The following is a 15,855-nucleotide window of genomic DNA, read 5'->3' as shown; positions in this document are numbered from 1 at the left end:
GATACTGTCTTCTGATGGGGATATTAAATTGCTACCTCCTGAAATCAATGCATAGGGCTGAAAATGTCCTGGTTTGTGTCAGAATCAGCAGCAAGTGATGGGTGGAATGGCAGAGCTCTCCAACATCAGACAGAACAATCAGTTTGGGGCTGGCCCCACCCAGAGGCCCAAGCCAGAATGATTGTAGCACAGGTGGCAAAATTCCCATGGCAGTAGACTGCTCTGGTGCCATGGGGTAAGACAATGTTGGGATGGAGGGAGTGGTTCCGTCTCCATGCACTCCCAAACTGTGAACCCCTTACCCACCCACCAGCAAGTGGGGGCATGAGGGCAGAGGACGTACTAATGTGTAAGAAGCATGTGGAGAGGTCAAGAGATCCATCTGGCAGTGACCTTGTTGTATGTTCCGGGGGTCAGAAGCAAACATGAGGGTGGGGATGCTGATTGTGACAGCAGTCATGGCTGTAGTGATGGGTGAGGCAGGTGTTCCTGGCCAAAACGTCGAACAGCTGAATTCCCGCATGGCCTATGATGAAACTTTGCATCCAACCTGGATGCCAGCTGAATGTGTGTGCCTACACACAGGGGGCCTACACAAAGGTGGACCCATATGGAGGATGAGCATGCTGCGTGAGACACAGGACATCCAACAGTGTGCAATCCTCTCACCGAGCAGGATTTTGGCTGGGCTGATCCTGGTGACAGGAGTGAATCTATATGTCACAAGGAAGCTGTACAAGGCATCCTTGCTCAATGATGCTTGCAAGGCCTTCTGCATCTGGGTCTTGAATATGTGGACCATCAGCTCAGCCTCCATGGTGGAGGTAGGGTGAAAAGGGGTGGTGGCCACCCTTCTGGTGATGGAAAGCCTCGAATTGAGTTGATGTAAATTGAGTCCTGTTGTCCAGGACCAGCGTTGTGAATGATAAGCACTGCTGTTATATTTTAAATATTTAATATTGAGGAAAGAATTCAGCTTTCCAGATTTCTGTAGCCTTTTCTCCTGCCAACAATTTTCTTTCAAAAAGAATTAGCCAAGCCTTGATTCTTCGACTTAGTGTTTGAATTTAAAGGTTGATGATCAATATTGTTATGGAATACAGTACATAAGGAATACATGCTAAAACACAAGACTGAGTTAAGATGAGACTGAGTTATAAGTGGCACAAGAAAAGGTGTCAGCTGGACCCTTTCATCACATATTGGCTCAGTCCAGAACACTTAAAGCTGACTGTCCTGTTGTTCCATTGCTGCTGCAACCTAGCAGTAGTTGTATCATGATTGTGCAAGGAAGCTAAATATTGCAACTTGTGTTGGCACTGCCAATTGTGGATTATGTCAGTATTTCCTCTCTCACGTCTTCCCTCTCCACAAGGGCCTAAAATATTCCCTTAATTCTGCCACCACCCATTGTTTGAACTGACTGCCTTTTGTGCCACTTATAGCTCATACAGTCACATCAGATGTCTATAAGAAGAAAACAGAATGAAGTTAAGTGATAGGTCAAGTAAGAACGTAGTATCGAGATAAACCGTACTAGGAAGAACTATAAAATCAGTGAATTTTTCTTACTGATCTTATGGTTTTTTCACAGGAGCAGCATCAGTTTTGAGTTTCATACAAGACATTGCCAAAATCAATTCAGACCAGTACCAGTACAAGGAGGATACACTCCAGTATTGAGTTTCATAGATGACATAGTGAGTTTAGCCAAATGTAAAGAAGACTTAATATAACTGTTGGCCTATTTACCACATATTTTTCTGTCATGGTTCAACAAAACTGAGATGAAGGAGATGAAAAGCACTCCATAAAAAAATATCTACTTTGTAAACATCAAATAAGGGTAAGTAGTCAAATATTTCTCCTGTCTCAGAAGCAAGTTTACATGTCCAACATATGTTTTAAATATTTTACTTTGCTTTCTTGCTTTTATCTTTCTAACAAGTATTATGGAGAAATACTACATTGATGCTGGATAAAGAACAGAAAATAATAATCTCCTATAAAAAGGATTCTGTTCATTATTATATTTTATCTTCAACGTAGTTGAGGTTCAGTCAGACAGAAATGAAGTGTAATATGCAATGTAATATTGCATACTCTTCTATACTATTACATGTACAGTGTAATATTGTATACTATTCTATACTATTACATACAAATATACAAATAGGGTTAGAGCTCAGAACAAAAGTACTGTAAATGCCTTCTTTGTACTCAGTTACCATTTACCTGGCATATTATTCCAGAAATTATTGACTGCCTGTTGAGCTGCATTCAGATCTGAATCACTTATGCTGACAGCACCATTAGGCACAAACAAAACTACAGGAGCTGGTCCTCCTGCTGATCCAGTCTCTTTCCATTCATCATACATGTTTTGGAAGAACGACTTGATGTGAGTCTCCAAAAGTGTACGGAGTTGAAATCCAGTATCCCCTGTGAACAGAGAGTACTACATTTGATTTAAGAAAGAATTAAACAATTCAAATAAAACATTTTCCTCAACACAGGCAGGAATATGGTAAGTCTGAAGTCTGTATGCATGTAAAAAACACATCTGTTACATAGTGACACTAAGAGAACAACAAATTAGGATGCCAGCTCATTATTCTGGGTACCAGTTACCACATTATTTATTAAATGCTTGGCTTCATTTACTAATAAAATGAACAATTTCATTCAACACTGGTGTACTGCACTTTTCAAAGAAAATCATTTCACAATGTTCTCATGCGTTTCTCCCTTTCTCCATGAAAAAGTTATTTATAATTAGAAAGAACGTAGCCTTTAAAGAACAACATCAGTTCCATCATGGCATTATTTTAAAACAATACTTTATTAAGTAGTAGTAACTTTCAATAATTCCTCATTCTCAGGTACATAAAAGATATTGATACATCATCATTGTGAGGCACATAAAACAGAAATCACATTGTCATGCACAATTACACATACGATGTTCAACAGTCTACATATCCTTGGAATGTTTATCCACATACCACAAATACATACAGCTATTTGAAGTTCCACTACATCTGTTCAAGTGTGTGTGGAAAAGTTTCCTGTGTCCACTTGTACACATGTTCCATAACTGCAAATGGCTGTGAGTATATGTCGTTTGTTGATACATAAGCCAAGTTTGTGTGCACTGAGGACCACGATATAATATGTAACTGTGCATGACATACGATTTCAGTTTTATATTTCTTACAAGGATAATGTATACAAATTTGTTATGCACATGAGAATGAGTAAATCTTGTAATTAGCTAGCAGAATGGTTAGTAAAGTATCATTTTAAAATAAGAGCCTAGTGTAAATTATGTTGTTCATTAAATTTATCGAGGTTATGGTGCCCATCCAGAAGAAATAAAATAAAAAGAAAAGGACTTAATGTACATCAAAAGGAAATAGGGAGATCCTCACTTAGTTTTTGGTATGTCTGAATCACTTTTGCAAGATTCTTGGACTTAATTGATTCTTATGTAATATTGTCACATCATACAAGTTCTCATAAGCATCAACAACAAAAAACCTAAAAAAAGAATGTTTGTGTGTGCATACGACGTGGAATCCAAAATTTTCAGGACTGGTGCTGCCTTCTGGAAAGTAGGAGTAGTACTTTGCACTGCTAGGTGGCAAGAGCTGCATACCTGATGAGTCAGTGTGTGGAGTGGCATTCAGCTGGGAGGATGTGTTTCGTGTCCACAGTGATTTCCATAACACTCTATGTTTGGTTGCATGGCAGTTTTGCAATGGATCCGCAAATGGAACAGTGCATGTGTATCAAATCCTGTGTGAATCTCAGGAAAAGTGCTACAAAGACCCTTGCAATGATTCAACTGGATTTAAGGCTATGACCCAGAGACAAAGCAACAATCGTCGCAGTGGAAGAGCCTGGGCTCTCCAAGACCCAAAAAAGCGAGACAGGTGCAGAGCAAAGTGAAGAGCATGATCATGGTTTTCTTTGATACCAAGGGAATTGTGCACAAACAATTCATCCCACCCAACCAAACAGTGAATTCTGTGTACTACTGTGATGTTTTGTGATGGCTCCATGAAAACGTGCGGCGACGATGGCCCGAATTTTGGCATCAAGGGAACTGGCTGCTGCATCAAGACAACAAACCCTGTCACATGTCCTTGCTCACCAGGACCTTTTTGGCAAAAAACAACATGGCGGTTGTATCCCACCCACTGTACTCGCCAGATTTGGCACCTTGTGACATTGAGCGATTCCCAAAGCTGAAACTCAAGTTAAAAGGCCATTGGTTTGACACTCTAGAGAGGATTCAAGAAGCATTGCTGGTGGTGAAAAACACCCTCAAAGAACAGGACTTCCAGAAAATGTTTGACCAGTGGTAGAAGCACTGGGAACTACTTCGAGAGTGATGGTGACCATTAGTCCAAAGGTAAGGTTTTCAACAGATGGCAGCACCAGTTCTTAAATTCCTGTGGCATAAGTCAACACATCCTTGAGATGCCCTCTGAACAGCTCTCCCTGATGCCAGTTGTTGTTGTTGTTGTTGTTGTGGTCCTGAGACTGGTTTGATGCAGCTCTCCATGCTACCCTATCCTGTGCAAGCTTCTTCATCTCCCAGTACTTACTGCATCCTACATCCTTCTGAATCTTCTTAGTGTATCAACAACAACAACAACACAAATAAGTATAATCATAATGAATGTCCACTACAAAATCGAAAAATCAGTCTCACAGGACAAGAATTGGAACAATTACTAGATTAGCTTTTAAATTTCTTAGTACAAATTTTGTGCAGAGCATTCATTTCCCCAAAACATATCAACAGTAGCTTGTAGGGTGGAAAATTTCAAATATTGCAAAATTTTGCAAGTCATTTATGTGACTCATCATTAAAACTGCCAATCACATTGCTCCTAGCAATAACACAAAATTCTGTCAGTTACCAATATAGGTATTTATAAATATGGGAGGACTCTCTGTGCACTATATATTCACATTATCAAATAGTTTCTATTAGAAAGTCAAACAGATTCAGGTCACCTATACACTTGCTTTCTCCTTCAAACAAGAAGAATGAAAATGTTGATTAAATTTTAAATATTATGCATGCTCAAATTGTTTAAGAGATTAAACCTGCATATTGCACTATGTTCTGAACCCAGACTCCTGCCTTATAAAAACAATACTCTTACTGACTAAGCTAGCTAGGTATGTTCTGTCATCATAGCATCAATTCTGTCTGTATCTTATTCCTTCTCTCCAAAATTTTTACAACTGAATTATTTAATCTATTTCTCCTTATAAGCATTTCACAGTGATTAGTTACTTTCATGTGTCACAAGACAAACATTTTTATTAATTCTGTCTTCAAGAATAATATTAATATACTAATGGCCTTGGCATTATACAATAAAGAAATTTGTTTCACCATTTCTATCATGATAAGACAGTGGCATAACATGTTACAAAGTAGACTGCTAGTATTCAAGAATAAACACTTTTATTTTAGTGATAATCACGGGAAAATAACAAATAAACCCCAAAGGAAAGCTACTAAAATGTAAAAATGAACATAAATACCAATATTCATGAGAGACAGCAATACACTTTTCTCACACCAGAAGAGGAAGCCTTATTTGAGCTGTAAAAGACATATCTTATGATGCACTTCTAAATATAGCATAAATGGAACAACAACCTTTTTTTGTGTTATGTGTTTTCAATATGTTTAAGAATTTGCATCACTACAGCCATTACATGAGAGAAAGAAGAAAGATTATCCAGTCATAAGCATTATCTTATTTCATTACACAGCGTAGCCCATGATTAAATTGGCCACCAACTATAACTAAGCAGCATTCTGCTCTCTTATGGTCTGTTTGATATAAATGAACCATTCAGTCTCCAGCCTTCACATATTCTCTTTGGGTTTCAATTACTTTAGAAATCCTGAAGACTTATAAAAGGACTTATTTAGTGTCACAATAAAAAACAGAGTAATCCATACTGTTCAGGTCTCCCTACACCTAGCTTGTCTACCCATAATGTAACATTCATGACTTACTCATTGCAACACCTTACTTACTGCAATGTTCAAAAAACAAAATGCAAGTGGCAGCTTTTGGAGACTCTAAGTGCTTCAGTATGTCTGAGCTTACAGCTGATACCTGTAATACGTAATGGCATGCAGTGTCAGGAAACAACTTTGACATAAATCATGAAATATTTAACTTCACTGAGAGACTCATTAACTTAGATGACAAATACACTCCAAAAAAACTGTAAGTGATGGGATAACCTGTACCATGGCTTACCAGTCAACTCAAACATCTTACTAGCATCAGAAAGTCAACACATAGGAAATATAAATGGCACCCAATATCTGAGAATCATCTCACTTACAACTGACTACGCAACCAAGTTAGTTAGCCTGTGAGAAAACCAAAACTCAGGTTCGCCCACTCTTTCACTGAGGATTTTCATGTTGTGGAAAAATCTACAAGATCTGGGAATAGGCAAATGCAAATTTACAGCTGAACCTCTAGCTCCTACTGAAGATCTAACTGAGCATTTTGCGACAGCAACATCTTTACTTGGCCAAGATGATGACTTCCTTCACTTGACCAAGGCACAAAAGCACAAACTATTGATTCTCTTGAAGAATTGGTGGTTGGTACAAAGGAATATTTTTTTTTACATAGCCTTTAATCTTTAATGCAGTCAGGAAATCAACTGCACAAGTTCCTTCGGCAGTTGCAGGACATATCGATATTAGAGTGCAAATGTCCAGTTTCCTCACTGATCTACTACTGCCTTTAATAACAGACTTTTTAACCATTCTCTGACCACCAGTATCTTCACAATAGCCCCAAAGTTAGGACTCATAAATCCTCTTCCCAAAAACAATTCTGCCAATGAAACCTCAGACTACAAGCTCATTTGCATTCTACCATTGCTATCTAATGCTTTAGGATACACAGTTCATGAACAGCTTACAAATTACTTAACATCAAATAATCTTCTAGATGAATACTAGTCTGTTTTCCAGGGAAAACACAGCAAGACAATTGTACTTATGAAAGGGACTAACAAACCGAAACAAGCTATGGAGGAACACGAGGTGACTATTATGTGTTTATTGGAATTCAGCAAAACTTTCAGCATTGTCAACATTGATATTCTACTTACTAAACTCAAAAGTCAAAATTTTTCTTCATTTGTGTATAATTATCATGGTTAAGTGCTGATAAGCATAGTGATTATCATACCCTGTGTTTGCTCTGCCATCTTCTCATTTGTTGCACTCCCTCTTTATCTTCTGCCCTTACACTACTATCTGAACAGCTCAGCAGAAATACTCATTTTCTACAAAGCAAAATCCTCTCATTGCCATGTTCTCTAACTTTGTAACATTCTTTCTCAAAATATTAGAGAAATTAAAATCCTTCCAAACTTCAACAGACAGCTAATAGCCCATCTTCTATCACTATAGCTATCTCTTCCACACACCTGTCTGCAGCTTACTCTCATCTACCCTCCCTTCCACACCACTTTTCCCTGCCCCATATCTACCTGTTGAAATTCTGTTCTTTCCTAACAGCCATTGCCACTTTCATTTAAATATTATCCTCTTTCATTATCCCTTCCACTTCCAATAATACCAATCAAGGCTTCAAATGTGTTATATTTTACCATTATTATTATTATTATTATTATTATCATTATTATTATTATTATTGCCAATTATTATTTTTATTTATACTGAAAATTGTCCGCCGCTCATTGTCTCGCGGTAGCATTCTCTCTTCCCGAGCACGGGGTCCTGAGACCAATGCCCGGCGAGGTCAGGGATTTTCAGTTGCCCCAAGATGACTGGGTATTGTTGTGTCATCTTCGTCATCATCATTCATGCCCATTATGGTCAGAGGAAGGCAACGGCAAACCACCTCCATTAGGACCTCGCCTAGTACGTCGGTGCAGGTCTCCCGCATTGTTCCCCTACGCTCTGTCAAGAAGCATGGGTCCATTCGACACTGAAAATTATTATTATTGTGGTTGTAATGCAATAAGTAATCAATATAATTGTTAATGCCCCATTATTTTATTGCTACTATTAGCATTATTATAATTATTATTAAACAATGGAAACTCCAGGTTGGAATATCAACAAAGAAAGTAAAAGATAGATTGCTACTTACCGTAAAGATGTCACATTAATTTGCAGACAGGCACTCTGGTCTGAGCTGCCAAAGATGGCAGATGTGAATGAACATGTGTGTGTGTGTGTGTGTGTGTGTGTGTGTGTGTGTGTGTGTGTTTCTTTTTGTGACTTTTTATTATTGCCAATTATTATTTTTATTAATAATGCAAATTATCATTACTTTGATTGTCATATAATATTTTTTGTTCCTTTTAGATTAATAGAGGGCCTTAAAGCACTAATCTGGTGAGGCTAAATAAGCAATAAAATAAAAAATTAAATAAATTCAAGATTTGCTGTAGAATTGGCTATGATAATAGCAATAGGCATTCTACAACTAATTCAAGAGGCTGATGTCATCTAGAATCACTAGAAAATGTGTAGCCAGCTGTTAAGAACACTCAAGTAGAAGTTCCATTTTTCTTACTTCTCTAAAATTTCATTCTCCTTCACATCACTTTCTTAGCCAGTGTGAGCCTCGGCAGTGGATTTTTTTAATCATCTACACTCAACAGCAACACATAAGAGACACTACACAAACTCAGGAAAGAGAAGGAACCACTATGTACAAAGAAAAAAAAAAGCCTCACAACTAAGTAGCTGGCTGAAGGTACTCCTTGGAGTGTCCTAGAGAACAATGCTTTTTATCTTCCATTTTTGTAAGTCATAATGACATCTGGCAAAGTTTCAGTGCCAGTGGATTAAGACTGTATAAGATACAGACCTGCATAGTGTAATATTAATACTGTTAAGAATTGCATTATATGATACACAAAAGGATCAGATGAAACAATGGAAAATCCAGGATGGAATAATTACAATATTATGAAGAGGACAGTTGCTACTCACCATATGCCGGAGATGCTGAGTTGAAGATAAGCACAACAGAAAGACTCATTTCCCTTTATATATAGAGATTAAGTATAGTTTCAGAAAACATTTTTTCACATAATTCATCCTTCAGAAGTAATAATATTAGAATAATTTTGTGGATGTGGTCGTGTACAGCTTTAATGAGTGTTAATAACTGTGTCATGCATATATACAGCTTATCAGCAAATCAAGGCTGGTAACATTTCTGATGTTCATGTTCAGTATGCTTTGTTACTGTTTTCTAGTATCCACATTTAAAAGCTGGTTCACTGATTTCAACCATTTTTCGGAACCTAATAGCTTTTTGTTCAATGTCTCGTGTAGATTTTGAGAAACATATTCATGTAATGTCTACTGGATTATCTTGAATAGCCTGACGAGACAGTAAACCAGCCACATAAACTCTGGTTTTCTGACCTACAGGGTATTAACAGACAGTGAACATTTCTGTGCTCAGATTGCAATACATCTTGTGCTGCAATCTGGAATGTGGATAAGTGTCTAACTCTCAACCACGAAGTTTAGGCTAGGTTTCATATAAAGTCTTATCATAATTTTAATGAGGTTCTTCACATAGTAAATTCATTTGCAATTACATCAGAGTTTACAGCATTCATTTGGCATCACCTCATAAGCTGCACAATGTGCATCTAACTTTGACTTACAAAAGACAACTACTCACATATAGCTGACTGATGTGTGACACATAGAAACACGCAACAGAAAATAATATTAACCCTAGTATTCAGGCTCTTATTCTTTCTGTGGTAGACATCCACACATTCACACACAACCACATACGCACCCAAATGTACATTCTTGCAGGCCCTGCAAGGCAATGTTGTTCTCTAAAGTCAACTGATGACAGAACAATATCATCATCTGAGGATTCTAAGGCACCATTACAGAAATGTGCAAATAAACACATTATGACTGTAGTTAGAAATTATCTCTCAATGTTGGCTCAAGCAAAAATGCAACTTCATGTAGATAGAAATTCCAGTAGCAGCAGTGTTAGTTGACATAGTGATGTATCACAAACTGGAGCAAAAACAAGGAAATCCTGCACTGACTGTTTCTGCAGTCACAGCTCATGCAATTATTTTCAGAGCAATGCTATGTGTTTTGAGTTCAATAAATGTGAGCATGTGGCTGCAGTCTGTCAAAGTTACCCTTGGACTTCACCACAGTGCATAACATCTTACCAGTGACCTTGCATAAGACCAAAACTCCATTAAAACTTACGGACACTGCTCATCAGTAACCTGAATGTGGATTTTCAAGTGGTTGTGTATCCAAAATTACTACTGAAACATACTGGTATATCAGTTTACCTGCAAGATGTATGTGGACCAAAAACATTTTTATTGGCATTTTTACCAGTAGCAATTACCATTTTCTGTCTAGGTACCTCTATCAGCTCTGGCTTTCAAATACACGATTCAGTCAACATCATCTCTAACAGTACTTCATTTAGTGATTTGGATGCTTTATGTAATGAATACTGTGGTTTATTTAAACTGAATGTGTGTTGTGAATAAGATTTTAAAATACATGTACCATTAAAACCTAATGCTGCTGCTTATTTTTATCTGTGCCAGAGTCATGCCTATTTCTACACAGAAAATAGATAAAATCAAACTTGATTGTCTAGAGGCATCATGTGTTGTGATGCAGCTATAGGTGACGCCCATTATTATAAATAAAGAGCCTAATGGCATAATTCAGAGTTTGTTGATTTCAAAGCATCCATGAATGCTGAATGTAATGTAAACAATCTACAGGGGTTGGGCAAAAATATGGAAATACCACAAGAAATGCACACTTGATCATAAATGCACATGCTAGCCAAACCTGTGGGTGGTGCTGTTGTATTTGACCATGAATAGCACCTGTGCATTGACCTCAATATGTTGCAAGTACCAGTAACAGTCAGAATAGTGTGTGTGTAGTTCCGATTGCAATGTGTCAGAGCTAAGTGTTTCAGCTGCAGGCAAATTGCTGATTCTCTTATGGTGGGTGTTTCCATAACCAAGATAGCCAAAGTGTTTGGTGTTTCAAGAGGCACAAAGATTTATTCCATGATCAGGGAGAGCAGAAAAGCACCATCTGCTAAGTCCCAACACAGATGAAGGATTGTGTTGAGTGATCGTGATCGTGACAGATGGTCAATGAAGAGGATTGCGACAAAAAAATAAGAGGCTGACAGCTGCAAAAGTCACCACAGAATCAAATGTTATACTCGCAAACCCTGTCAGCACCAAAATAACAAAAATAGGGCTCCATAAGTGGAGAATTGCCGGGCAAGCTACAGTTCCAAAACTGCACATCAGTGATGCAAATGTCCATAATAGGAAAATTTTGTGCCAGACACATAAAACCTGGACTTTGGAGGAATGGAAGAAATTCATTTGGTTCGATGAGTTTTGTTTCATATTTTTTCAAACTTTAGACATGTTTATGTATAGCATACACTGTCTTAAACCAATTATGTAGACTACTTTCTGCAAACAATTGAAAATGGCACAGGTTTGATGATGATTTGGGCAGCCATATCATGATATTCTACAGTGAGCACGGTTACTATACAAGGTCACATTACTGCCAAGGATTAAGTAACCATTTTGGCTTATCAGGTCTATTGCCTGATACAATATTTCTTCTCCAATGATGAGGCTGTGTTCCAAGACAACAGGACCCCTGTTCACAAAGCTTGCAGGACTGGTTTTGTGAACATGAGGATGAATTGTTGCATCTCCTGTGGCCACCACAGTCACAAGATCTCAATATTATCGACCCTTTGTGGTATACTTTGGAGAGAATCGTACGTGATTGCTATCCAGTTCTGTGATCATTTACCTGAATTTGCCATATTTTGCAGGAAGAATGGTGTAAGATTCCCTTGAAAACCACATGGGACCTCTATTCATCCAATCCAAGACAGTTGGAAGCTGTTCTGAATGCCAACAATTTTCCTACACTGTGTGAGGCATGGTAATGTGTTGTGTTTTTGGTGTTTCCATGTTTTTCTCCACCACCTGTAATTCCATGTCAAGAACAGCTTTTGGGAAAGTTATCGGGGAATCAGTTATTTTCTGAGGCACATTTATCTGACCATAACCTAAAGTTACCATTAAATCCATAATCAGTGCCTCTTGGGCTGTTTCATTATAATAAGGTAACCTTCTGGTATTTCAAAGGTTCCTGCAGGCTTTAAAATGCTTAAGGCAATGACATTATAGTTACATGATCTACTGGGGAGCATCATCTCAGCAACTTACAGCAGCTATTTAAAAATCTTAGATTTAGTGAGCTCGAATTTAAGTGAAGCAAGTGTAGCTTTTCCACCAAATCAAAGTTCAGTACCTCAACCACATATTGGACAAAGACAACCTCAGAATCCTTGAGAGACCACATCAAAGCAATACACCATCTCCACCCACCTAAAGGTTTGCAGAAACCTTGGACAATATGGGCAAAATAAATTTTTATAACTAACTCACAGCTGCCAACCTTCAGATGAGTCTATCACGTCAGTAATCATATGGCAAATATGAAGGGATCCACTCTACTCTCACCCCTCCCCCCCCCCCCCCTACCTGCGGCCAAAAAAATTAAAAGTTAGAAGTCTGATTTAGGTCTTTTAAGTACTACATTTCAGACATTTTCCTACCGTAAATAAAGAGGATATATTTAACTGACCATACATTTATACTCATATTAAAATCAATCCAAATTATCATTCATGACATAGAAAACGCCTTTGGTCACAGTTTCACCCACACCTACAATGAATGTGACAGATCACTCTCCATTTCATGACCCCCTGCCAAATCCTACATACATTGATTTCTGCCTCACACAAAGGGTCATATCCCCCCCCCCCCCTCCCACATCCCAACACCCTTTCACATGGTGGCAGCTTATGTAACTTGCTTGCAACTATTTTTTCCAAAGTCACATAATGAATCCTGTTATTGTTGCTGCTGCATTATTGCAAAATAAGAGACTTAATATTTTTATCTATATTACTGCTGATGATGTGAAGCCACACAGCAGTTTTTTGTAGGGAGTCATGTTTCTGATAACTATTACTCCAAACATTCTAGAGGTACTCCTCTGCCTCACAGACAGTGACAAATTCACTAATTTTCATTCTTGTCCACTCCATTTCTTAAAGGAACAAATGTAAAGACAATATGCAACACTATAGACAGAGCCAAAGCAAACACTACCACTGCATCATGATATTTAGTGGTAGCAGTCCAGCTGTGAAACACTGTTCTTGTGTAGCCAAGATGTTAACAATATGTTGCAAACATTGGTACTCCACTACTAGCTGCGAACAATACTACAGAACAATTTTCAAACACAGTGTATATAAGCCTTTAGTAAGTCATGGTGATGAAATCATTCATAGACAGGTTTTCTGTGTGCTCAGGAAGGAAATCACCACTTTCTAGACAGTATTCCAGATGCTAAAATAGTGTCTGAAGCCTGCTCCCTGCCCTGGCATATTTACACAAGGGAACTGTATAGTCCTTGTGAAAGGCACTTTGTAATTCTGGATTGGTGCTGTTCTGTCATATAAGTCTCCTGATAGTACAGAACAAGTAACTGCATACACATCTAACACACAAATAGTGGCACTGGCAAATTATAGCCAAATAAATGTTTGCTATTACTGAAGGTATCAAAAAATGCTCTGTTTTCATTTGGAACAAAATTCCACCACATCGCAAACAAGAGATTCATTATTGGCCCACTGCTCATCATTCTAATTCAAATGTCCTGTCATACCTACTGATGGGTCCTGATCACAAGTTTGATAAGCACGAGGAACTTGGCTTCCAGCATGAAAAAAATATCAGGGGCAAGCTGTACGAAATCCATGTGGCAGCCCAAGAGGTAGCTAGACTCACAGACTGGGACCTAAAGTTTCACAAATTAGTACACTATGTATGTTGCAGAATGGTGAGAGCACAGCCAACAGCCACATTCCTGTAGCCAGAAGTGGAAGAATCTACTGCTCAAACGCGACTCAACTGCGCATGTGCATGAGTCTGCTCATAACTGCTACAACGAATCTAATGTAAACAGTTGTGACTTCATGCTCATCAGAGGCAATTTGTTATTATGAAGCATTGCATAGCCTTCCTAAAGCCTTTGACACATTTTGCTGTTGGCACACGATTGCATGAGCACTGTGTGTTTTTGTTGTATATGGCACATTTCCTTTGCAATTTAATTTATTTTCGTTTTTTTTTCTCTCATTTATGTTTTATTCTTGAAGTGTTATTCTGCAGTAGTGGTATACAGTAATATCCTTTGTTAGAGTATCGGTTCTTACCAGTCAAAATTACAAAAATTTCTCAGAAAACTAAAACACTGAAATATTCCCGGAATTCTAAAAAATTCCCAGGTTTTTCCCAGTTTTCTCCCAGATGAAAAAATTCCCGGGTTGTTCCCATATCTCCCAGTTGTCCAGGCTTGTATACGCCCTAATAATGAAACAATGGAAACTCCAGGTTGGAATATCAACAATATTGAAAAAGAAAAGATGAAAGGCTGAGCTGCAGACAGGCACTACAAAAAGACTGTTACACATTAGCTTTTGGCCAAAGTCTTCTTCAGAAAAGAAAGCACACATACATTCACAAAAGCAAGCACATTTCATGCACACTTGCTCAAAATCTCTGGCAAGCTGCCACAGACAGCAGTCATGTGTGCGTGAGGTGTGCTTGTTTGTATGAATGTGTATGCGTGTTTTCTTTTCCGAAGAAGGCTTTGGCCAAAAGCTATATGTGTTACACTTTTTTCAATGTGCTGACTGCAACTCAAAGTGTCATCTTTATAATGAGTAGTGATCTATCCATTTCCTAATATTGTTATTGTCCTTAATGATTTTACTTCACAAATACATGTGCAAAAAAAAATGAAATTTAGACCAACTTGGCTCAAAAAATGTGAATAGCATATAGTAGCCACTACATAAATTATTATTATCCTGGACTGGAGTCAAATACTCAGTTTCTATACCAAAATTGTTTTTATCCGTACACATAGTCTCATCATGGTGAGTACTTTTTTAAGCACTATGCTATTGTCAAGTGTTCCAATATCATCATTATTTCATGAAATTATGGGACACAAATTTGTGAGAATGTGGAAATAATCTCTCAGGTGAGTAGCAAATTTGTCTCTATTTTTTTTATTGATTAATCTTTTAGGAACATTGATGCAAGAATGAGCAATTTGTCTGAAAGGAAAAAATATTACATAATCTTAGTGGGCAAAGTTCTGGTAAAGTAACAAAACTTACCAACTCTCACATATGATGACTGGTTGAAATTTTGATAGAATTCTATAAAACTCATTGTTCCATTCCAAGGTTTGAATGAATTGCCAGTAAACACACTTATTCTGCTTCCACGTATACTGTTCAGTTTAATCATTTCTGCTATTGAACTGAAATAAAACTTAATTGGTTACTATGTAAACATTATTTTAATTAAGAGTTTAAAAATTAAATATTAAAAAGTTGAACAAAAATACAAAATGACTAAAATAATTTTGATATATGAGGTAGCAGACACACATGGAAAATAAAGATGACAAAAAGACCAGCTTCTAGAAACAAATGTTTCTGATTCAGCCAAAATATAAAAATATTACGGACACAATGCCATTTAGCAATAGACTCTCTAGTAAGCCAGATGAAGAAATGGACAGGAGGACAAGATAAAGACAAATTGACAACAAAAATTAATAGCAACAGACTAGATTTGAATACA

The 15,855-nt window shown here is 37.6% G+C and overlaps 1 protein-coding gene across 2 annotated transcripts in view; it reads right to left on the bottom strand.

Annotated features, from left to right (window-relative positions):
* The window catches only part of LOC126237280 (uncharacterized), a 157,175-nt gene that overhangs the window by 24,561 nt on the left and 116,759 nt on the right, over positions 1-15,855 (bottom strand). For both annotated transcript variants that reach the window (XM_049947217.1, XM_049947216.1), the window contains exons 11-12: positions 15,384-15,529; positions 2,236-2,442 (exon numbers count right to left, since the gene is read on the bottom strand). In XM_049947217.1, coding sequence (XP_049803174.1) covers positions 2,236-2,442; positions 15,384-15,529 — 353 coding nt within the window. The remainder of the gene's footprint in view (positions 1-2,235; positions 2,443-15,383; positions 15,530-15,855) is intronic.

The sequence above is a fragment of the Schistocerca nitens genome, chromosome 2 (assembly GCF_023898315.1).
Source record: "Schistocerca nitens isolate TAMUIC-IGC-003100 chromosome 2, iqSchNite1.1, whole genome shotgun sequence".
In the NCBI taxonomy this organism is placed as follows: Eukaryota; Metazoa; Arthropoda; class Insecta; order Orthoptera; family Acrididae; genus Schistocerca; species Schistocerca nitens.
This window is presented reverse-complemented; position numbering and strand designations above follow the sequence as displayed.